General features: G+C 42.5%; 1 protein-coding gene across 1 annotated transcript; it reads left to right on the top strand.

Moving 5' to 3' along the window:
- The first annotated feature begins 274 nt into the window (after positions 1 to 274).
- On the top strand, positions 275 to 22129 carry eepd1 (endonuclease/exonuclease/phosphatase family domain containing 1). Its single transcript, XM_031853697.1, has 8 exons — positions 275 to 510; positions 606 to 1526; positions 14006 to 14057; positions 18868 to 18978; positions 19394 to 19528; positions 19692 to 19830; positions 20108 to 20302; positions 21046 to 22129. Exons 2-8 carry the CDS (start codon positions 679 to 681, stop codon positions 21234 to 21236), a joined length of 1671 nt encoding a protein of 556 aa, XP_031709557.1. The 5' UTR covers positions 275 to 510; positions 606 to 678; the 3' UTR covers positions 21237 to 22129.
- Positions 22130 to 25311: the final 3182 nt, after the last annotated feature.

The raw sequence follows: 25311 nt of genomic DNA on the forward strand, positions 1-25311 counted from the left end.
TTGATTTATTTCCTGTGTCCTTCTTTGGCTCCCATAATTTATGCAAAGACCAAAGCTGTATTGAATTCAATACAACAACTGATTGTGTGTGTGTGTGTGTGTGTGTGTGTGTGTGTGTGTGTGTGTGCGTGTGCGTGTGCGTGCGCACCTATATTTATGTATTCATCTCTAATTCTCGTGCATCACCCGCTCACTGAGGCGACTTTTACTTTGAAGACTAACACCCAGACCTCCGGTATGTGCCTGTCTGACGCTGTGTGACTTGACGCACGTTGGGAGCAGTGGTTTGTATTGATGTCAGAAGACAGTCCCTGTCAGAAGAGCGTGTGTGGAGGCCGACCTGTGTCCAGCCACCCAGCGGACTGTTGGAGGGCAAAGTTTACAGAGCAACCTAAATATCCAACTCGCGTATATCGTCCACAGAGGACCCGCGCACAGGAGGCAGCTGCGCGGGCCGGTGTGTTGGACACATGCAGCATGTAGACAGGGACTGAGAATAACTGCTTTATGGTGCGTATGATTTATATTCTGTGATAACATGTATGTGTGTACGGATGTGCCGCTTCATCTCTGAAACTGTCACCTCCGTGAATGTTGTGTTTCAGCCCGTTCCCTCTCTGCCGCGGCCCTCCCGTCCGCTGCGCTGATCCGAGCCCCCGGTGACCTGCTGTCGGAGCCATGGGTGGTAGTCTGGGCTGCCACCGCTCCATCCCCAGGGACCCCACGGACTTCAGCTGCGGCAAGCGCAAGTTCAGCGCCGCGTGTAACTTCGGCCACATCCTGGTGAACCAGGAGCGACTGAACATCAACACGGCCACAGAGGAGGAGCTCATGACTCTACCGGGAGTCAACCGCGCTGTTGCGCAGAACATTGTAGAGTACCGGGACTGTATCGGCGGGTTCAAGAAGGTGGAGGACCTGGCTCTGGTGAGCGGGATCGGGGCCACCAAGCTGGAGGTGATCAAGCTGGAAATATGCGTCTCCAGCAGGACCAGCTCGTCCCAGCATTCGCCGTCGTCGCTGCGCAAAGATCTGGATCACCAGTCCTGCACCGGGATGAACATCAACACCGCCACCCCGGCGCAGCTCATGAGCATCCGAGGTGTCACGGAGAAGATAGCCAAGAACATCGTGACCTACCGGGCGGAACACGGTGCGTTCAGAAGCATCGAAGACCTGGTGAGGGTCAACCACATCAACAGCTCCCTGCTGGACAAAATCCGCTTCCAGGTGTTCGTGGAGCGTTCCAGGGCGCCGTCCACCAACACCAATGGAGGGCTGACCTGCACCACGAAGTCTCACCCAAGCCCGACTTCATTCAGTCTCCGGAGCGACGACCTGGACCTCCCGCCCGGAGGACCGACCCAGATCATCTCTGTGCGGCCCAACGTGGAGCCCCCATCCGGCCTGCGGGACGGGAAGCCCGTGGTGCGTCTGGCCACCTGGAGCCTGCAGGGCTGCTCCTGCGATAAGGCCAACAACCCGGGGGTCAAGGAGGTGGTGTGCATGACCCTGCTGGAGAATGAGTGAGTCAAACACCCAGTGCTCATACCTGCACTCAGTCAAGCAATCAATAATCGTAGTCACAGATTTCAAAAGAAAAGTGAGGCCAAGCTTGATCTTTTTAGGTCATAAAAATCTGCCAAAACCTGTTGCCCTCGCCATCTTTAATACGTCGACATCAGGACCATTCTTGGTGCGTTTCTGTCACAAATGATGCTGCTCCTTTGCTACAAAACTTAAGGAGTAACATCAGATTCCAAAAAAAGGTTCAAATCAGTTGGTTTTGTTAATTTGTTGAGGAATTTGCACCACTAAAGTACAACATTAACCCGAAGGTCCTGGATTGTTACTTCATCTTGTGGCCCTGTGTCTTTAAGACCCTTATTAGTTTATATTGTGCTCCCAGGGACCTGAGCCTATGAAGACTGTGTTTATATTAACTCAAACTACCTGACACTTAGAAAACATGTGAGCAGATACCTTTATTGCAGCATGTACGAGTATACTGGTTGGTTTGCATGTCTTTGTGTGTACTGTACTTGATCAGAACATGCACATGACAAGGTACACACACACACACACACACACACACACAGCACTGAGGGTGGGAGCAGTCAGTACTGGTCCAAAAACACATTTTTACCCACTGACAGGTTTATTTGACAAAAAGTGAACCTTGCAACATATTTAAAACCTAAAATATATAAACATTGAAAAAAAACTTCAAATCGAAGATTCAACTAAAATTGAAGTTGTTGGAAAAAAGAAAAGAAAGCTGTAAAAAAAAAAACACAGTATTACAAATACACGGACACACAATATAAATACATATTAATGGCCATAAAACCCTCTACGTGACAAGGCTAAAGTCTGCAGCAGTGTATAAAGCCAGTATAACACCTCTCGAGAGCACCTCGATCTGTTGAGGACCACTTCAGGTGACTGTGTTCCGTTTGCCCGAAGTGCAACATTTATGCAGATGGCAGGAAAATAGGCCTCTGTGAATCCAGGTTAATCTGCCCTGATAAACCCTGAGAGCAGTGTTTCAGCGTCAGGTTCCACAGTCAGCATAGAAGGAGAATAATTCAGTGTGATTCTACGCGTATTTGCTCGACAACAAGCTGCTCGGCTCTATTAGCTCAAGCCTGAAATTGCTCCGCACAATATGACGCGCAAAGATATTTGTTTTGTTCTGCGCACATGACTGTTCACTTCAATTATTCTTTGTTTGTAATACGTACTTGTTTAAAGGAGGGTGTGACCAGACTTTCTCAATCTCACTGTCAGTTTGCCAGTTGACGGGCCTGGAGCTGTGCGGTATCCTCTTCTGGTGGTGAGCCCTGACCTGCTGGCTCATGAATGATGGGGCATTCCTGCAGCACATGTTTGTTGCATCTGAAAACGTCACTGCCGGTAAAATTAGTACCCTCTGCAATGCAGCCATCATGTGATCCGTCACACAATACAAACGTTCTGTCGTACGGAGACGCCGCCATACCGAACTCCATTTAAAAATCGGTAATTTTAATGTTACTTTGCTGTAAAAGAAAACATTCAGACTTCATTTGAATTGACAAAAGACTTTTGTTGACTCATCTGCCACTGTTCATTTGTTCGTCATTTATTCAAAAGTTTAAGACGACAAGTAGACCTTATTGTGATTTTCAACAATCCTCCTGATAAGCTGAACTGTCATGGACTAGATATCTGTGCCAAACAATTCTAAACAATCTGATGGTATTGAAATACTTGGTGCTGGATCTCAGATCAAAGTTATCGGTCATGTTCTGCGAGGTTATTCTGGGGATGGACTCATTCTGCAGCATGTTATCAGATCACAGACCGGCAGCAAGTCGGTCTGTTGTCTGATTACCACATCCTTGCTGTTTTTAAATTATGACTACTATGAATTCTTTACTGTGGAAGCGCCACCAGAAGGATGGGTTCATCTCAATGCTCTTCAGCCTATTTGTATTATCATTCTTTGGAGATATTGCATAAAAGGCATCTGTGCTAGAGGCTGAAAAACGATGCGAGAAAAATGTCCAAGTGTCTGTTCAACTTGGGAATTACTAATTTAGTACAATTCGCCTTTTCTTCTATTTGAAAAAGCAAAAGACTATTGACTGACAGCGCCAGTGATAAACAATCTACACCGACCATAACCCGAGCAAGATCTAGCAAGACAGAGCCAGGTGCAACTTCTTAATAAGACACTTTGTCAGTTTACATTTCCAGCATAAGGCTGTACGGTTGAGTTGCATTCACATCGGTGTGAAACTTTTCGAGGTAACCGATGGTTGTCGTTGTGTTCACATGCAACTTTAATAGAAGATGTGAGGCGATAACATGTGATCTGAAGCGGCCTAAAGGTCTTGTAGTCTTTGAGTGCTCGTCGTTGTCGGATCTCCTAATAGTGTCTGAAACACCTTTTCTAACTTTCCAAATCTGACAATTTGACAGCCATGCCCTCTGTATGCAGCGAATGGTCGGGTATGGGGAGGTGTGTGTGTGTGTGTGTGTGTGAAGTTGTCCTTCAAGCTTTCTTTCCACACACAACTTCTTCTGTCACGTTTCATATGAACAACTAAGACTACATCCACACACTACTACCTTTTCATTTTCAAAACGATCTCCGTCCAGACAAGTGTTTTAGTGCCATTTCAGGAATGATCTACGTCCATACTACCACGCTCGGGGAAGAACACGTCGCGACTGATGAGACTCGATCAAGAAGCGAACCAGGGTTTCTGCGCAATCGTTTTCAAAGGTCTCCATTTCTATCCCATCCACACTAAAATGCAACTTTTCAAACGTCTTTTCAGGGATTCTGAAACGCCGGAGTAGTGCCGATGTTCTGTCTAAACGTAGCAGAAGTAATGGATTTTTAAATGAAAATGCATTCGTTTCAAACGGTCTCCTCTCAAGTGCATTCACAGTGTTGCACTTGGTTGTACATGTGAGAAGTGGTGTACGTGGTAGTGTGAGGAACGAAAAAAAAAAAAGAGCTTAAAATTCAAACCCTGCCTGCTTCCACACCTCCACATTAGTGGACATCATGGTTTGCGTCATAATAAGTAACGTTACGTTTGTTACATATCTTAACCTTTCCAAACTACAACAGAAAATGATAGGCAAAGAAAATGTCCAATTTACTGTAAAGAAGGTGTGGTATGATTGCCTTCATGTCAGATGATTACAATCACCCATGTTTATTAAGCCTTTCATAAACTCCACCACACCCAGTGCAAACTGGGTAAAGCCCGGAGCCTCACATGACTAATCCGTTTGACCGAGGAGTGTGTGTTTGTGTTTGTGTTTGTTTTTTTTTTTATAAGAACTGTCTGGTTACCTTTGGCACCATCTTAGATCTTCCTCCATTTCCATCTTCCTCCAAACCCCCCGATCCTTTTGTCAATCTCCACCACTTCCCTCACTCATGCCTCCGACTTCCTGTGTTCCCAAGCCGTGGGTTGCAACCCTAACGGTGATATTGTAGGGACCATTGTTATGGAGGAGGAGGAGGCTGTAGAGGAGATTCCGTGTGTTTGCGCAGTGCTCATATTCACTGTGTGAGCAATCACAAGATCCAGGCTGAGTTTACACACTTCCTGGCTTTCCTCCAGGCACAAGCGGAGAGCTACTAGAGTTCAATGAACTCCCGCTAACCAGAGGTTATGCAGCAAACTGTGCTCAGCCACACCACAGCCTGTGGGACGTTGGTAATCAGCCAGCCGTCAGCCGGCCTCACACACTTGGGCTTGAAGGGAAGTGAAAGGATCGCCAAAAGCTCTGAACAGCAGGGCTAATGTGGATCAAGGTGTAGATGTGAGCTGACGGGGACTCACTTGATTCAGAGCCAATGTGGCTACGGTGGTGAAAAGCTGTGTTGCTGTCAAATCTGCTCCAAGGATCGTGTCTTTCTACATGACAGCATGTAGGAGGACATTTCTGTTTCTGGAGTGTTTTTTTGTTTTTAATGCCGTTATCAGTCTGGTGTTCTTTTCTTGTGTCACACAGAAAAAATGTGTCTCAGTTTTGAAACAAACACACGTGGTGTCTAATGTATCTTCCAAGCGGCATGAAGCAATCCTTTTATGCAACAAACAACACCCATCCTCTCTGTCCACATTGTGGAGCGGGGCTGCAAGAGAGAACGTCCATACAGCGTGACTGCTTATATGCATCCAGTGTAGCATCCTTACCTACCTGACAGCACACAGGAAGTATTAAATAAAACACGAAATTGAGTTACAGGACGGCAGTGAGAAAGTGATTTGTCCAAAGAACAATGGGCTCTTTGATATCAGATCCTTTGTCATCTCTTTTATTTCCTTTTTGTTTGAGTCATTGTGGACGAGCCAGGCCAGTAAACGTCAGCATGCAGTGTGCAGTTCGCTGACATGACGTCTTTTATGGCAACGTAAAAAGGAATAGTTCCACATTTAAGAGTCAGATGAGAAGATCTATTTCAGTGTTAAGTACAGAGTCAGGACATGGTTAGCTTAGCTTAGCATAAAGACTAGAAGCAAGCTAGCATTCCTCTGTCTAAAACTAAAAACAACACACTTATATCAAGATCTCTTGTTAACATGTTGTAGCTTGTTTGTCGTATCTGTACAGGAACAGAAATGTAAAAATGACAATTTGTGGTTTTATGTGCTGTGTCCGTGCACAACTTCTCAAGGTCTCAGTGCAGTGAGGTTGCCCGGTATGGTACCAGTGTGTCTGTACAGAGGATAAAAACCTGCTGACCATTATCTGTAAATGGGCTAAAGCATCTCTGCTCGGAGGTACTGGGCGGTTAGATAAATTATTTCCCGGTCAATAAGCACTTCCACACACGGCGGTATAAATTGTTTTTTTAATTAGGAAGCTTTTCTGTGTGTACAGACAAAACGCGAAGGGAGTTTCAGAGGTGTTGCGATTACAAACAAAAGCAATGGAAGGATCCATTTGCAGCGAAGAATTCGCATTTATCCTGGGGCTTTATGCTTATCATAAACCTACAGAGAGGAAATGTAACCGGAGAGAGATAACAAAAACAGGCTGAGCTGAAAACAGACATTCGTTTCTAGCTTTACAGCTAATGTCTGTCCAGTTGGTGCAGTGGCTGCTTGGTTGAAGATTCGCTGCCTTCCTGTCTGAAGCTTTGAGTGTGTTGTTGGTTGCCAGCAAGCCGCCTCCGCTGTTCGCTAATGCAGGGGGGTCATTTCTGTCTACTCTGTTGGACTCGGAGACAAGCATCTGAAATGATTTCTGTTAAACAATTTTTAGCAGATTCATTAGTTATTTGGAAAGTAAAAAAGTTTTAAGAAATTGAATTGCAGTCAGTAAATCAATACGTGTCTTGTCAAACTGAACTTCCTGGCAAGATCTAATTCTAACATTTACTAAAAGAACGTGATGCTGATTTGTCGTCACTGGAACATGACTCATGGTGAAATGAGCTTAGGTCAGCTTCCGTTTCCTCAACAAGCTGAACTTTAAATCCTCTAAAGCCTTTAAAGGTTACTCAAGGTTTTTATTTTTTTCTTGTTTTTTTCATTACAATGTCACCAGGGTTTGTTTTCAGCGGTGCCGTGTCTGTAGTCGACCCCTGAACTTGCTGACAGGGGCTGATGGTGATAGGGGATGGATGGCTGACATCACACATGAAGTGGAGGCCTGCTACTAAACGCTAGCTGTAGTTAGCTGCAGGTCAGAGTTAAAAAAAGGAAGTGACGCCAGAAAAAGAGACCTACATCCTCATTGTGTTTGCCAAAGATGTATCATAGCGTTGCTTTCTTTGGGTTTGTGCTTGGTTTAATTTCCTAATAACTCAGATGTGTATCTGACAGATCGGTTATGATTTTGATGATAGCCACCGCTGCTGTGTTTACACTGGAGCCACGAAAGCCAATTATATGATAATGAGTTGCTGGTGATATTCCTGGTCTTTGAGTGACAGGCGTGTAGATGGTCGCTGCTGTCGTCGCTCTTTTGTTAATCCCATTACTCTAATCAGATCTGCTTCTGCTCCTTGTTTGGCTTGTCCAAACTACAAGCATACATAGAATCTGTGAATGGCTGCCTTTACACACAGCATTTCATTATATTAGTCCGTCACATGATGGGAAAGAGATGTCTGTAAATCAGCAGATATTTTTTTGGGGGGGGTAAATCAACTTCCCAGTACAAACACTTGAATAGCCTTTGTTTATAATATTAGGTCCTAATGGTTTTCCTTTCTCCCTTCATGTGAATGAGGCCGAGCTTGCAGGCGGGGTTAAAGGATACAAAGTGCACTTGCTCTATTGGCCCATAGATGCGGAAGAGCGCTGCAAGATCATGGTAATTTTATCTCAGAGGCTTGAGAGAAAAGAAGCATTTCCAATAAACCCCCAAATAACTTTTATGCTTTTTTTTTTTTTTTTAGATAATTCCGATAAAATTTGAAAATCATACTGACATTGTTTTGTGGTCAGCCTAGTTTAACAAGTTCCTTCCCCCAAATTTCAAACTATATCTTTAACTTTGAGACAAACTAACACTAAGAATGCTGCTGGCCTGTGTTCAGTAACCACAGTGTGCGACTTGCTTAGCGTGATTACACCAAGGAAGCAAATCATGTGAAACTAGTATTGAGCAAGTCATTCTACACAAAGTGCATTCCATTCTTTGATACCGCAAAATGCATCTTCACCCACAGCAGAGCCACTCCCACGCTTAGTAAATGGACGGTACCAATCTCCGCTTGCAAATCTGTTGACTGCAACGTACGCAAGCCCAGCGCAGCTGTCGAGAGGATGTACCCAACATCTGTGGTATATTAGGCCTGGATTATGAGATAGGCGGGCACAGAGTTTGCCAGCAGCGTCACACACTCTTTTAATCCCTTTACAGGCTGACAGAACTATCAGAGACCCACATGTCAACACGCTGGGCGTTCACATTTTCAGTGATGTTAGTGAATAGCTCTTGGATTTCACTGAGACAGCCTCATTTGCTAAAGGAATCCGGGGAGATTGAGGCCAGCCTGGGTACTGAGGTCATGAGGATGGGGTGCTGCAAGGGAGGGCTATGCTGAGCTGACGCAGGCTGTTGGGTGCTCATGTGGAAATTTCCATTGGCGCAGCATTTTATTGTGGTGGGACAGTGAGTTAGGGGCATTGCCCAGCCAGCCCTGCCCGCCAGGAGTCACTCGGGCCAATACAGTGCTCCCAACCCCAATTCTTTTGCTTAAAAAAAAGCTGATTAGTGCTTGTTTGTGTCCTGCGGCAGCAAATCAAAGTGGTTTGCGATCGTCACCAGTAAGATAAATGCAACTCCACTTTAATCAGCGGGATTGAAACAAAAGATGCATTGCTTTGTGGGCACTGGAGGGAGTGAAGAGAAATATGGGTTCATGTAAATACAGAAAAATACAGCTAAACTGAATACTTGGTCGGAATAGTAAACCTTAACAATGTGTAGGAGTTAGGGGAATTTATCGGTAGACATGGAATTAAATATTCATAATTATGTTATTTTTAGTGTATAATCACCTTAAACTAAGATTCTGGTTTTCGTTACCTTAGAATGAGCCCTTCGTATCTACATCTGTGCAGATCCTCTTTGAAGAGTCTGCCATGTTTCTACCGTAGCCCAGAACGGACAAACCAAACACTGGCGGCTCTAGCCAGAGCCTTTCGCGTTTTTCTGTCACCTAAAGGCCACCGTAGTTCCTCCGACAAGCTTGGAAAGGGAGGGATGAGCGGAGGGATGTTCAGCTGGATGCAATTTGCAACCTCCCCACTAGATGTCACTAAATCCTACACACCGCTATGCTAAAGGAATATTCCACCTAAAACCCATGTTTGGAGTATCCAACACTCACCCTGTGTAGGCTGGAAAGGTGGATCGAAAAAGGTTTTTGTAGCTTTTGCAGCTGCTCTCTGTATGCTGCTGTCTGTAAACACGTTACGTTTGTAGCTAGCACAGTTAGCTGTTAGTGTTTGTCGTTTGCGACAAATGTAAACAAATGCAGTTGTGAAGTTGATGGGGTACTTATATGTTAGAATTTTACTGGTGACGGGACGTGGTCTGCGTCTCTTAGCTCATAGTTATGCTTTTATATTTTCGCGAGTTCATTTAGTCAGCAACCCATCAGGCGATGCGCTCTTTAAATGTGTGCTGAACTGCAGCTCGGTGGCCTCTCCTCGTTCAGGGCTAGAAGAGTCCTGAGAGCCATTACTTATGTTCAAGTTCATCACCGCTGCTGCCGCTCGTCACTTCTAATGCAACCTTGTGTCTGTCCTCAGATTTTGCCTTTATCTGACAAACACTGAAGCAGACTGTTTTGCTCCATGGTGTTGTGTTTGTGTCTGCACAGCAGCTCTAGATATGGGGCCCCAGAGATCCACCGCATCGACGGCAGGCTCTGTTGTCACAGTGACACTGATGGATTAGGCTTGATGTCACGGAGTGTTTCTGCAAGCTTTGTTTGTATTTTTGCACTTAACGCTTTCTTAAGTGTTGTTTGCATCAGGACTATCTCCTATAGACACAGCACATTTTATTGGCCTCTAAAGGCCTGGGAGTACAATCAAAGCACTCACTGCCTCACAGACTCAGCATTTTCCTCCATGTCCTCATGACATGGCTGAAGCTCAGGTTAACTCAGGGTGTGCTGGGATTGAATACTGGCCAGTGGAAACGGGAGGATCAGAATCTTAGCCAGTGGGAGCGAAGCAGGGTTTCTGTGAGAGCTTCTTTCATTGTGCGGAGTGATCACACCTTCAGCAGAGGAAAGAGGTGTCATCTCTGTGACTGCAGGCCTGTTTGCTCTGAAAACAGGATCTGTGGTCTCGCTGATTACGAAGGCGACAGGAGTTTCTGCTCAGACTCTCTGTGTTACGTAATGTGAGGCTGTTCAGTCTGGTGGGGCAGGCAGTAGGAAACTGAAACAAGGAATATTGGAACTGATCGTCCATTTGTAAAGAGGGCTTCAAGCTTTTCTTAAAATGTATTTTGTTTCACTTCGAAGGCCTGTGGACAGCAATGCATTTCAAACACACATCTGCAAGTAGTGGTTATTTTAAAGAGCTGACAGTTGGCCAACACTAGCTAATGTCCACTGACATTACGGTTGTTGTGTTGTTCACCTAAACATATTGTGTGTGTCCCTGAGACATAACAAAGTTCCTCATTTGCAAAGCAGATTTTTTTTTTAAACCTGCTTTTTTGTTGCATTAGGGCGAGTCCTTGTGCGTTACCACCACAAACTGTTAAGCAGTGGATTAGCATAAAGCCGGCAGCAGGACCGTGTAGGGCATCACCCGTGTGCTTGCGAAACGAGGGACCCACTTTTAAAAACGTTGCTCCGTGGCATTACTAGTGGCCAAAAACTTCACAATGTTACCATGAATTATAGAAGCTCCCTGAGACATAATTTTAGTTTAATTACACTTTTGCCTTAGGGGTGGCCATAGCTTTGTAATTTCACAAACTGAATTAGCGTGTTGTTTTGGATCAACTCTTTCTATTTTGCACAATTAATGAGCATTCTCGTAGCGCCATCCTAAACGATATCCACCGATCTCACCAGTCTGTGAAGCTTCATCAGTATGTTGTGTGTTACTCTTGTAGTGTCTGGTGTTCTGAACATTGCAGCCTCCAGACCAGCAGGCTTTTGTCTTTTTCTATGATTTGCTGTGTGATTTGCTGGAAAATATGAAGTAACAAGTACTGTACAAAGCACATGTGTATTGAGTAAGAAGAGCCAGCTTCTATAACAAATTCAAACAAACTGTTGGACATTTCCTTTTCCTGAGTTTTCCACTCATCTAGATCCATTTTCATCTCCATGCCTCTTTATCCTTCACCCACTGGACGAGCTGCGGCCTGCTGAATATGCATCAGCAGCTGCTTCAATTGATTCTAATTCCAGTCCCAGTGAATGTGTTAAGGATTAAGATTTACATATCTTCAACTAGTGCAGATTGTGGCTGTAGTAAAGTCCTGGTACAATGCAATGCTTACTGTTTTTTTGTCGGCATGCATTAATAGTACATCAGCTGAATTAAGAGGGTGTTAGCACACGCTAGTTGTTTGTGTCAGTCAGGTCAACTGAAAGGTTTAAAAGGCCTCTCGATGATATTCAGACTCTCTCCTGGTGTCGTTGTTAGCACTGTTTGCGCTGTTAGCGCCGCTAGCTGGCTGCGCGCTACCGTTAACCCATGTGCAGCACTTTACAAAATGTAAACCGTACTTTGGTATTTCATTTTTACCTCGCATTAAGTCAAAGAAGGCTTGTGGTGATGGGATGCAAAGAAAACCATACAAATAGCAATTATTTTCTAGATCTGGGCACAAAAAGAAACGTTTGACTTCTATGGCTACGGTCCTCAATTGATGCGCATTAGGTGAAACGATAGGATGTTGCACTTAAGAAATTGTCTCTACCTCCTGTAAAACCTGCAACAGAAGGTGAATGATATTCTGTGGTGGGGAGGTCTCTCTGCCATCTTTCCTGCAGGACCTTAATGCTGCGTAACAGCATGGTGGTCAGTCTAAATAGGTGCAGGAAGTGCTCTCCTCTTGGCCGGCTTTGTCCTCCACAGCTCTGCAGCCTTTGCAGCATGAAGTGAGCAACCTTGTAGAGGATTTGTGCCGTAACTCCTCTGTGTTCTCCCTCACAATTGCCCGACTGATTACGTTACATATGATGCTGTTGCTGCCTGGTGACTCAGTGAAGTGAATGTGAGTCAGTGTGGAGTGGTAACAGACCTCCTGTAATGCCCAGGAGCAGCAGCAACACTTCACTAATAGAAAAGACTGTTATGCAATGTGATTTTCTTTGTGGATTAGCAGGTTGGAGGGCAAAACATTGCCACCAACTTCGTTTCATTGTGTTGCACACAGTGAATCAGTTAAGCATATGGCACTGCAGGCTGAGCTGTGTGAGTGTGGGCATTAGAATAATGCAGCACTTTTTGTCCTCTTGCTCTAATATAATAAATGGCTCAGATTGAGCTCTGGAAGATTGCGGGTGTCAACTAGCAGAATTTTGGGAACTTATTTGATTCCCTTCATAGGACTTTTTTTATGTGCAGATGGCCATTTGTAAAAGACATTAATCCAAATGAAATACTGGGTAATGCTTTCGTCACTTCTGTCGCAAATTGCATTGCAAAACAGTTCCTCGTCAGAGCCAAATGAAGGCAGGAGGAGAAGCACTGGTGCCTCTCAGACACGCTCTTTTTATTGTGCTGACTGTTGGTCTGGAAAGTCATTTAAAAAGTATACAGATAAATGTATTTTGGGCTGTAAAGGCCCCCTCCTTCACAATGCAATAATGTGTTGGCAGATAGAATTTATGACACCAATCCAAACTCCCTCAATAGGAGTTAGAGAGAGTTATTCAGCTCTCTGACAGTTTAAAAAGAAACATTGAATTTCCCCTGAGGAAATGTGCTTTTGATCATGTTGAGGATCCAGTCTGACCAGTGTCCACTTGTGTCTGTTGTGTCAACACTATCAGACATGATAGAATACATGGCCAGGTTAGGTTTAAGCACTATCAAACATGACTGTATATGTTAAACACTGTGTCACTGTGTTTCTTTTTATTGCTCGGAGTGCCACAGATGAAATTATGTTCAACTCCATTGTATTGGGGGTGTAGGCATGGCTCGATATACCGCTGGAAGTCTGGGGGAGAAAATGTCTCCCTTTTTGAGATTGCCACGTTTCCAGCCTCCTTCTTTGGCGCCTAACTAACCTTTTTTTGGGTAATGTGGTATTATTTTATGGTTCTTTGTTTTGGTCGTAACCAAAGGTTTATCATTTAGTTTATATTAGTTATAATTAGGTAATACAATAATTTTTCACAATAATTTTAAGACTATGTAACTTTTGAAAGAGTAAATTACTCTGTCTTCTTTGTTGAACACTTTAAAAACAAAACAAGCCCTCATTTCAATACACTAGAGGGTCTTGCCAATCCATTCTCACTCCCAACTCGTCAAATACCTAAAACAATAAATAAATATTGTAAAAATGTCATAAAAAGCATTAAATTGAACTTTCTCATACTTGTAGACACTCTGTTATAACACAAATTGTATGTTTTAAAACACTTTATGAGTAAATTGTTTGTGTTTTTCAAGATAAAACCTGAAAGTTTCAATTGGAAAATTAGCTCTGAGGATTAAAACATGCATTTGAGCTGTTCCACAAAAAAAGAAAAGTATGAATATGATATGATTTTGATATTGTGCATATAGGGTATCTGTCATTTTCATGTATGAAAGAGATTTGAAATGCAAAAACGTTTTGAAGCTCAATATCTCAAAACCGCTAAGAACGCAGATAAAAACCTTTCATTTACGGAGGCGAATTCTACTCCGGCTGAATGGTGGTCTTGCACGTCTCAGCCGGTGAAACAGTTTGTGGTGTGTGGGTGTCAGCTGCTCAGTGTAGATATGTTCAAGATGTGAATATGTAAATGTAAAAACCCATCCTCTCTGTCTGTTTCCAGCATCAAGTTACTGGCAGTGCAGGACCTGCTGGAGCGGGAGGCTCTCGATAAGGTAAAGTGGAGCTGCTCTCTGCCGGGGTCACACTGGTTGATTGGGAGGATTTCTACTGGAGGTGTTGCAGCCGGCTGTGATTTGCAGCAATGTAAATGAGATGACTCAACACTCTGAATGTACTCAGAAACTCTCGCTCAGTGTTTCCCATTTATTTAATGTGTTGCTGTTATGCAAATGCACCCACCATCTCTCTCTCTCTCTCTCTCTCTCTCTCTCTCTCTCTCTCTCTCTCTGTCTGTCTCTGTCTATCTGTCTATCTGTCTGTCTCTGTCTCTCTGTGTCTGGTGGTGAAAGGTCACTCACCTCACAAAACACGTTTTTGGCCCAGAATTCATGTGCTAATTATGCTATGCTATGACATTTGGACATATATGCAAACTGCAACATGAATGGTTGGCGGAGGCAGACAACCGCGGGGTGGTAATGCTAGTTTTTAAAACTGTAAATCCAGATTGTATGGACCCAGTGGTAGAGGTGAAATCATAGAAATAGAGTGAGAGTAGAACAGACATTCACATTCAAATCAACAGGGCTGAGAACCATTTTCTTTTGAATGATGCATGTGACCAGGAATTACACATTGCACCTTTATTTTTGGACCTCAATCTGTCAGTACGTATACTTTGGGTAAACTCACTCAGCACTGATATATGAAGTGTGCTGCACAGTCATATCGCTCACTCTCTTTCTGAGCACAGATGTGGGGCGACTGCGTTAACGCTCAGATGTCAGTGCATCCACAAAATATCACAAGTTCAACAGACGGCTCTGGGCAGTACGATGCGTTCCCGTTCAGCCTACACACTTCTTTGCACATGTGCAATGTCACTTTCTGTATTGGCTGGATCGTTGGCAGAGGAATCGGAGCTCTGTGGAAAAGGGAAGTAGGTCAGCAACAGAGTATTTTGGACGGACAGAGGGAGGTGGTGGGAGGATGAGTTACCTCTAGCACAAGTGGTAGCACGTTGCAGTGTTTTCACTCCTGCCAGCCTCCCACACTGATTTGCTGCCTGTTTTCTCATCTATTCTGTCTTGTCTTATTCATTGGCACCCTTTTCATCTTCTATCCCCGCAGTGCCTCTTCCTGCCGAGTGATTGAGAGACGTTGTCCATTCTCTCTTAGATCTTTCACTTCACTCTGTGCGGCGCGGCTTGTCAAAATAAACTTGTAATGCCTTCGTTTTTTTTCTCAGATATATATTTTTAGGGCCTAAAATTTCATAAATAATTGAATAAAAGTTTCTAAACAGCCTCTCATTGCTTTGAATGACGTTGGGAACTCTATAAATGTCATATCGCTATGATTGCTGTAGTGTTTTGCTGGTAGTGTATTTGGTTCACATATAGAAGAGAAAGCATGTGTTAAATTCTCTACACATTATATTTATTTAGTATAATAGTCTTAAGTCAAAAAGGTTTTTATAGCCCAATATCACAAAGCATTCATATAAAGGGCTGTACATATAATAAAATGAGCAATTAGCTCATAGAAGTAATATAAACTACATACAAAGTATTATAAGTGACCAATCTGTTAAAATATGCACCATTAGGATTCATGTCATCATTAAAGACTTTTGGTGGCTATTCATTCGTGTGGTAAATGTCCATTTAGTGTATAAGACAATTTCCCCCATGAGAGCATTTCATTGTGACTTTGGTGGACATGTTTGCCAGACACATGTTGTGATTGGTCATACAGGAAGTGTGTGCCGGTTTTACACTGTTATCTTCTGTCTGTTTTGTCGCTAAGGAACCCTCTCTGTCTGTGGTTAGGTTTCAAACTCAGGATTAGTCATCCTGTAAAATACCTTCCTGGTTACTGTGAAAAAAACTTTGATGCAAATACAATAATTACTATGCATAACTGGACAAATGGCCTAGCTTTACACCTTTATAGATACTTCAAAAACACACAAACTCTCTCTCTCTCTCTCTCTCTCTCTCGCTCTCTCTCTCTCTCTGTCCTTGTTGTTTTGTGGATTTTGGCAAACCCAGACCCGGTTATCTGGCAGTCCCCTGAGGGTTCAGTGAGTTCTCTTCTGTTTGCTCTTAAATGTCTTCATTTGTCCATCCTGCTTTAATGAGGCGGCAGTTGTTCTTGGTTTTTTTTTTTTTTTGCTCATGTTTCAGTCAGACTGATCATGAGTGGTTTCCCCCCCCCCCCGGGGAACAGAAAGAAAAGAAGCTTCAATCAGGATATCTGCTCAGCCTTTATTAAATCAGCCACACAAGATTCAGATCTCTTTTCAAGAGAGATCTGAAAGCAGAAACATACTCATGAGAGAGTATAGACATGCAAAACAGGAAGAACGGAGACAAACGCTATTTTACAACCTCAAGTCATTTATGCTTTCTGTCCAAGTTCTGCGAGCAGCTCCTAGAGGCTGCAGGGTTCATTACAGCCACACTTCTAAATAATTAAAGATAATTATAAGATGATTATGCTATTCTTAGAGCTCTTCTCAGGGTGAGGAAATTGAAATAATTTAAAAAGATCAATTGAAGCTGCAGAATTTTTTCAAATGTCCCTTGTCTTGTTTGGTTAGATCCCACATCTTTCAAACTCCACGCCTGTTTCTTTACTTTTGAAAATGCGTCGTCTTTAAGCCCAAAGTCAAATAATCCTGCAGTGACAGGTTTATGTTCTCAGGCTTTCTCAGTGATGGTGAGCAGGTTTTACATCCTCTGTCTGTTCTATTGATAAACAATCATTCTCGTAATCGGATAATTAAATCCTTGGCAGCGAGAAACGAGCCAGTTTCTGTTGTTGTACCTACATGGTGGGGTCCAGGTATCACAGGACTCTCCAGCTCTGCCAGGTGATTCCTCCAGGCCTGCTGGGCTCCTCGCCAGGGCCCTGACTGCATGCTGTGCAGCACTTTGTGCCCCACAAGCTGAATTATGAGGGTGTTTTGGCAAAGTTGTACTCGTGAGCAATTCATCCTTGTTCACTCTACAGGCTCAATGGCCCCTGGGGACTACAGCTGAAAGTAAATCCTGTTGGGGGTTTCTAACCTCCCGGCAGTCTGAAATTGCTTATTAATTTTATCGCTCCGCGGCGATAAAAATAATGCAGTTCTATGTGATTGTATATCTCGCTGCCGCCTGATAGAGCTGTGGTAGCGCTGAGGTGACCTGATAGACTTTGACAGAGATGAGTGTTCATTAGTGTTATCTAGCTTTGCACTGCGCTTGTGGAAGTGGTTTGAGTTTTAGTCCCATGTTTCTCCACAAAGAGTCACACAAAAGTTCCTTTCAGCATTAAAAAAAAAAAAAAAAAAGCATAGAAAACGTCTAATCTAGCGAGCAAACTCTAGGAGATGGAGCTCGAAAAATGTGTATACAGCGAGCAATGTTACTCTCTGTGTGATAGAGAGTGACATCGTTACTGTCAATGTCGATTTTGACATTTTGCACCACGTTGATATTTGCTAAACAATCTATATGTTCAGCTCTCTGACAGCAGCCAAAGTTGACCACCTATATACTGTATATATACAATATAACGCTATATTAAAAAGGGTACAAAGGGGACATTTGGGGCACCGTAATACCCAAATCACAGCTGCTAGCCTCCTGCTAACACTGGGAGTTCCTCATTAACAAACTGGAGTAGACACAACAACCCAACTTCAGTTCCTACTGTACTTGACTTTTAACTTTAATGCAGTTTAATATAAAAGCACTGGTGTTCTCCAGAGTTCTCTTTTTTTACATGTCAAACAACTTTGTGTTTTCTTTTACGCCCTGTAAACAAATGTTAAACGTCAACTGTATTGTTAAATGCTGCGCTCAGTTAGTGCACAAATTAGTCATTTAAAACCGTGCTTTAGAAACTGCACATTTCTGTGAGACTTCTGCTCGACACTACTACACATTCATTATTAAAATGTCACTTTAGTGTCACCTTAAAAGTGAATGGGTGTCATTTCAGTGTGGGCCTCTCGTGGAGAGGTCATGTATGTGCGTGCTCTCGGTGGGGTTCCTCTGTCTCTCCCGGAGCCCCAAAGGGAACCTCTCGGGTTAAATATAGAGCCATGGCAGGTCAGCCAGAGCAGTAACCTGAGTCTCCGTGAGCATGTGTGCAGCTCCCTCTATTCCTTTCTCCTACTTATTTCATTATGACTCAAAGTAACCTTTGCCTCCAGAATGTTACACCACTGCTGGTTTAGCCCTCTCTCAGTGATGTCGACACGAGGCTTCCTCCTTCTCACTGTATTTCCTCTCTGAGATGAGGCTACTTGAGTTCACTGAACTCTATATTGGTTCTCAGTGTCTGGTAGACTGTTAAGCAGAACTTATTTTTGCTGACGACCAGTTAATCTGCCCTCAGGTATTCTGATAAAGAACAACACTCCATGTGACCTGCACTTATGATTAGAAACTGATCAGAAGCAGAGATTAAGTCCTGTTGGCATTTAGTTATAAACACCAGGAGATATGTTCCAAGTTCACTGTGTCCCTTTAAGTGTTCAAGCCCCTGTGGGGTTTTTATGTTTACAATACCATACTTTGATTCTCATAATTATCAACTCACGGGGTGCTTAGTTGGCACTGGTGTCTTGTAATGTACAGTTCTGAATTTCAGCCAAACAACCACATTGTTAATAATATTGCTCCGACAGTTAAACATTCATTACAAGTGATTTATTTAGCGTGTTTCTGTGTTTCTACGTCTAAGTCAGCAGAACTAAAACTACAATCAACATTTACACTATTTCAAAATCATGAAGTGCAACCACCAACACATCTGGTGTCTGTGCAAAGTGCTGACAGAATGTCCTCTCTCTGTTTTCTATTGCAGTTCTGTGTGGAGTTAAACCAAGGGACTCTGGCCAGCGTACGGAAGTGGAAATGGCCACGAGGGCTGTGGAAAAGTGTCGTGTCTGAAAACCCGACGGGACACTCCAGCAAGGTACATCAGCCGTCTTACACAACGCTGTTTAAAGGGTGGATTTACATAGAATGTCCTAGGACAGAAAACAATTCAGAAATACTTGAAGCAGCTACACATCACATGAGGGAATTTAGAGAGACAACACACAGTTTGATACTTAGTTTTTTAAAATCATTTTATGCTGTACAAGTGCATTGTTTTGCGTCGAAGTCTTTACTTTTTATTTTTCTCACTAAGTCCTTATTTGTTTATTCAAACATTTATGCACAGTTTTATTGAAAAGTTGTTTTCATTCCTTATCTTTTTTTTGCTCTTTACATTTTAAGTCTTCACTGCCGCAAAAAAGTAGTTTCCTCACAGAGATCACTAAGGGTCATCTTACCTCTTACCTCAATGGATATTGACTCCATTTCCCATGATCCTCTTGTTCCAGGGAGTGAGCTACTCTGGCTTTCTGTGGGACACTTCGTCCGGTATTGACCTGAAGGATGCTGCAGTCCTGGAGTCTCCGATTGTCAATGGAAACGGAAATCATACCTACCCTCGACTCTACCTGGCTCACTTCTCTGTAAGTAATGATCGATGTCCAGAACAGATTTTAGTTGAATGATAAATAATTATCTATGCAGCAACAACACATGTTGTAACCAACATGCATGTCCCTGCATTTTGTTTTGTTTTGTTGCCAACTGGATTCTGACTAAAATCAACTTTCTGACTTTTCCCATTAGGTTGGTTCATACGAGCTGACAGTGGTGAACGTCCACATGCAGGCCACAGCTGCATCAGGAGAGTCCAACGGCAAGAACCACAACACAGACGAAGCCAAGTGTCCGCACCTCCCACCCAGCATCCAGGAAACAATCAAAGGTCAGTCTGTCCGGCTAGATCAGTGAAAGTCACTTATTTTACACATCACAACACGTGTCAGTTTGGAGTGACGGACCAAAACTAAAGTGATCGCAGACCAAACTTGACAACTGTCCCAATTCTCCCGTATTTCTTTCTCCCACCTTAAAAGTCACCAGAATGAATGAAACAAAGTCTCTGAAACATTGTGTCCTGTGCGTCCTCCATCTCTATATGGAGGTGAATTATGATAAAGTCCTCCTATTCTCAATCTTTTTCTACGCATCTTTCTCCGCAGCTGAGAAGGAGTTGCTGGTGCTGGGAGATTTTGGCTCGCCTGCTCAGAGCTCAGAGCTGGACATTCTGAGAAAGGAGAAGCTCTGTGCCCTGGTACCATCCTCCCAGTTCACCAACATCAGCACCCGCTCACCACAGGGCACCCGCTGTCTGGACAACATCTGGGTGAGCCGCTCCCTCAAGAAGATCTATTCTGGTAAGTGCACTGTGTGGGCGTTTTTTGGACAGTGGTAGAGACACATCAAGTGAAGAATAGTCGAAAACAAGTCTTGAGTCATTTGATACAGGTCAAATTTAAGTCTGGAGTCAAAGTCAATTAAAACAAGTTTTAATAAGGTCTCAAGTCATTCAACATAAGTCAAAGTCAAGTTTCAAGTCATTCAAGACAAGTCCAAGTGAAGTCTTGAGTGCAACGACTCAAAGTCGAGTGTCAAGTTATTTGAGACAAGTACAAGTCAGGCCTATAAACATTTTTACATGACTGAGACCAAGGCCTCAATACATAGGCCACCTAATTAAATATCCTTAAAAAGGCCTGCTAGTTGCTTCATTTTATGACTTGAGTCTGACTCGACCCGACTGTTCTGACATTTACATGTAGCAGTACAGGACACCTGGTTTACTTTTTTATGTATATGTATTTACATACAATATTTACATATGTATTCGGATTGTCCGTCCATCCATACGTACGTACGGTTCATCCTAGTGAACGGGATATTTGGCACAAACGTCCACTTACACAACTGCAACATGGTACAACCATGAGTCGGTAGTCACAGTTATTTATGATGAATGGAGTCTAGTTGCAGCTTCAGCTAATGCTTGAGTTCATGACAGTTGGATATGTCACAGCTTTTGTTACAAGTTTACCTCACTGTGCAAATCCTTTGTCTTGGTGGCTGACTTTACATCTCCTTGTGTCTTTCCCTCCCACAGGCCACTGCACGGTGGTGCGGGAGGGCTTGACCAACCCCTGGATCCCAGACAACTGGTCGTGGGGCGGCGTGGCGTCGGATCACTGCCCCGTGGTGGCTGAGTTTTACGCAGACGTGTCCCCTAAAGAGTTGAGCAGGCCTGGCATAGCAGTGGTGGACAGAGGAGACATTATACCCAAACATGAGCGGTGACGACATCCACAGACACAGAAAAAGACAGTTAGTGACATAAGACTTTGACCAACCCGGATCCTGCTTCGTCTTGGTTAGCTGTGGAGCAAAGAGTTTCCTGATGAATGTGAAGAAGTGCCAAGATTGCCTTTTTGGTTTCAATTTATCAATGTATCATAGTAACTGGTCATAGAGCCATAAACTGTTCCGACAAAATATATATATAATGTACTTTAAAAAGAAATGTGCCAAACATTTTCTATATGTATATAAAAATAAAGAGAAATTGAAAGATGTTCCAGCTGTGTCCGACCTCTCATTAGTCTCATCAGGATCCTCTGAATGACCCGGCTCTCCAACGGCTCTGCTGTGACGCTTATCCGTTCTGGCAGTTGAGAGGGTGATAACATCCCGGCTGTAGAGCTCATGAAGGCTGAGCTCTACTAAATTATGTAAGCCAGCTCTCTGTGTGCACGTGTGTTCGTCCTCTGTGATGGAAATGAGCAGAGGGCCGTCAGAGGACATTGCCTCTGCTCGTTAACCGGCTCCACGGAGATTATTTTAAAGGGACAAAAACTCACTCATTGTTTTTTGTATCAATCGCTGATCACAGATACGAATAGATCCACATTATAACACAAGCGATCTTATTCTAGGAGAACCTGTCGGAGAACATAACAAATGTGTTTTGATTCAGTAGAGAATAGAGATATCCATACATGCTCTGTGTGCAGGTGAAAGACAGCTAATCAATGCATTTGACTGCATGACATCTGTTCTTCCCATTGCTGGATTACCAATCAAGCAAAATTAAGCACAAATTGGTTTGAGAATACATGCCATTTAATCCCAATTTCCTTTCTTTTGGCCACTTGGGAGTAGTGGAATGAAAGTAGTTTCATTCTAACTACAGTATAAACTGCTATTTTTTTATGTTCTACATTTGGACAGAAATGCTTTTCTTTTAGAACAATCTAAATATGTTTTCAGGTGATAGAGAAGGTAATGTTTTATGCTTTAGCAGAAATACAACAATCAGATTTTTGTATGCAAGGAATTTGGTTTGAGAGTTTTGTGCATAATAACAAACGGGGAAAGAAAAGAAAGAAACGAGTACTGCTAAATTTAAATCACAGTGAATGTTCTTGTGGCGGTTTTGGTCTTGATGGACTGCAGCCTTCTGCAGGTTGAGGGTGTTTTAAAAAGTCAGGGGTGGGAGGGGTTGGCCACTATCTTAAAGATCCTGGAGGGACGGCAGATTGCAGCCTTCTCAGCAGATCGAATATGGTGGTGCACCGTCATTGAATTTGGAAGGTTGAACTTCCTCAGCTGCTGCAGGAAGTCATGCAGCGACGGTAAACAACTTCCTGTTGTTCGGATGCTTTCTGGTGGACTCGGACTCATCCTCCTCTCTGACTTTAAAATACAACAATTATATTTGGATAATTGTTTGGATCATCTGTCCTTTAACCCTTAAAAAATGGCCAAAAATTTTAAGTTCTTAAAAAGTTTTTATAAAATCAGGATTTCCCTGGTAAAGAGTGTAGTTTCCTCCTCTTTAGTCGTCTTCATTATTTAATTCCTGCGTGCCAAACAACTGTTAATACCATCGTGAAATATTTTTTTTGTTAGCCGACTATAAATACATGCAAGTAAATTAATGCTGAAGCATTCAAAATATCCAAAAAAAAATATGAACTTACTTTGCGTTTACTATCTCCATGATGGTTTCCTGCTTGTGGTAAATGTTGAAACCAGGATTAGGTGGATGGTGTTTGTCAGCAACAACAACATGTGAATTATTAGTCAACTTTAAAGGTGTTGGAAGATGTTTGCTTCACTCGGTACATCACCTGCCCTGACTCACGATTATATGGATTAAATATGAATTCATTATGAGGGTTGTATATGAATTATATTGTATTGCATTTTTATAGGTATCACTATGAACAGTGATGAAAACAGCCTTATGTCCAAAACATAGAATTCATATATATGTACATACAGTATATACAACATAATAATTAATACAACCAAGATAATGACTTTTGCAAACTTTACTGTTTATTTAAATTCTTAGATAACAATAATGTCATAATAATATTTTGCTAACAAGCTGAAAATAGCATAGCCTGTGATGCTTGGTTTACCGTAGTTTTAATTCATATTGTGCATACCTGTGTAGCCATATTCTCATACTTAAAAGGTATTTACCTATTAAAATTATATAATATGTAAAAAACACATTTTCTTATGTGTTTATTTTGAACAGTATTTTCAAACGTGTAGTGGAAATTCAAAAAAATGTGTATATATATATATATATATATATATATATATATATATATACTATATAAATGTATGTATAGTCCATTATTTAATATATCTTTTATGTGTCTTGCTTTCAGCTGGCAGTGAGATGTCGACCTAAATTTAGAATTGATATCTGGTGGATTATGATTATGAGAATAAGATTTCAGCATTTCTCTGGATCGTTTCTGCTGTTGTAGTTCACTGCCTGAAATTGTTTTATAGTGATCTGCTGTCCTCTAGTGGAGATTTTGCTCTATTTCACAATAACCACTTCAACTGTCTCCTCATCTGATGACAGCGTTTTCTCACTTCAGCAGAACAGTCTTCTAAACAACGTTCAATGTATTCATTCCTAAAATAACTGAAAATTTTGTCTTCCCATCTCAATCAACCACTTTGGGTTACAAAAATGAAGATATTAATAACCATATAATAAAACAATCCAGAGATACAAACAACAAACATATTCCACAAGCAATAAAAAGTGTTAGAAAATGCAGAGGGGAAGAAAACATGAAATAAAAGTCTGAAAAAATAAAAAAAAGAAAGTACATTAGTGCACTTCAGTGGGGAAAACATGTATAATAGTTTCCATACACAAAAACCTTCTAAGGAGAGGGCATTCTCATTAGAAGTGCACTACCAGAGCCAAGTGTAAGGAGGTGGGAGGGGGAGGCCTCTGTGTGATTGCTGTGTATACACTGATACCTATTTTGCAGCATGTCACTGCTTGTAGCCGTCAGTCACCACTCGGGGCCCCTCAATGGTTTCCAGTTCCCCAGTGAAACCAGACGCTGGGGAATGGGAAGTGTGACACCTCTGGACAGGGTTTGTAGAGGCCAGCAGTGAGTGTGTGTTGTGTCAGATTTGGTTACTGCGGTCCCTCAGATTGTGGAGCAGCATGTTCAACTGTGGAAACTTTTCTTATTGATCTCTGACACTGAGAAGAGTAGAGAGAACAGTACCTACTTTGTAAGGGCAGCTACAGTATGTACTAAAAGTACAAATACAAAGTATGCAATCTGGAACGCAGTGTCTGTTAGCATTGGCGGGATCCAAACCTGAGTGGGTAAGAAATGGTCAATAATTCCTCGCCACCGATGGGATGCATGGTCTGGCAGTCTACAACTGATGGAAGTAGTTCCTTTCACTGTGTGAAAAGTGGAGCATTTAGCAGCTAAAGAGTTAGATGGTTTTTTCCAGAGGAAAGCCAAAAAGAAGTGAATGTTGGACACGTGCATCCAATGTGGCACGCGCCATTCAACATCACATCCAGCTGCTATGAATAGAAATGCAACATTCAGTGTTTTGTGTTACAAATGTAAAGGATGCACATACAAAAGTAAATACATATATACTTTGGGAGACACAAAGCACACAACCCATTTTCAGGTAGTCCACTTTATTTGAAGATTATATTCTGTAAATATCACAAAAAAGTCACTCAAATAGAAAACATTACGTAGGAAAGCCGTGTAATTAAACGGTGCTATATTAAGGGGCAGAGTAGCACACGTGCTCTCGATATTAAGTCATTCCTGATATTAACGACACATACAACTCATCAAGTATCACAGTAGAACCACAAGGCTTTTGTTTTGTTTTGTATAACATAAATATATCATAAACGACACCAACTATAGACCGTATAAAAGAAGTGGATGTAGCCTCCGGGTGTGGAAAGTGAAGCCAATGCAGAAGTGCCTTAAACTTGCATTCTTTCTAATGTCCATCAGGGGGCGACTGATTTGGATGTCAAATTAATTTTGATTGCATAGAAGTC

This window comes from Anarrhichthys ocellatus, unplaced genomic scaffold (genome assembly GCF_004355925.1).
Source record: "Anarrhichthys ocellatus isolate YVR2014 unplaced genomic scaffold, GSC_Weel_1.0 scaffold14, whole genome shotgun sequence".
NCBI classification, from domain to species: Eukaryota; Metazoa; Chordata; class Actinopteri; order Perciformes; family Anarhichadidae; genus Anarrhichthys; species Anarrhichthys ocellatus.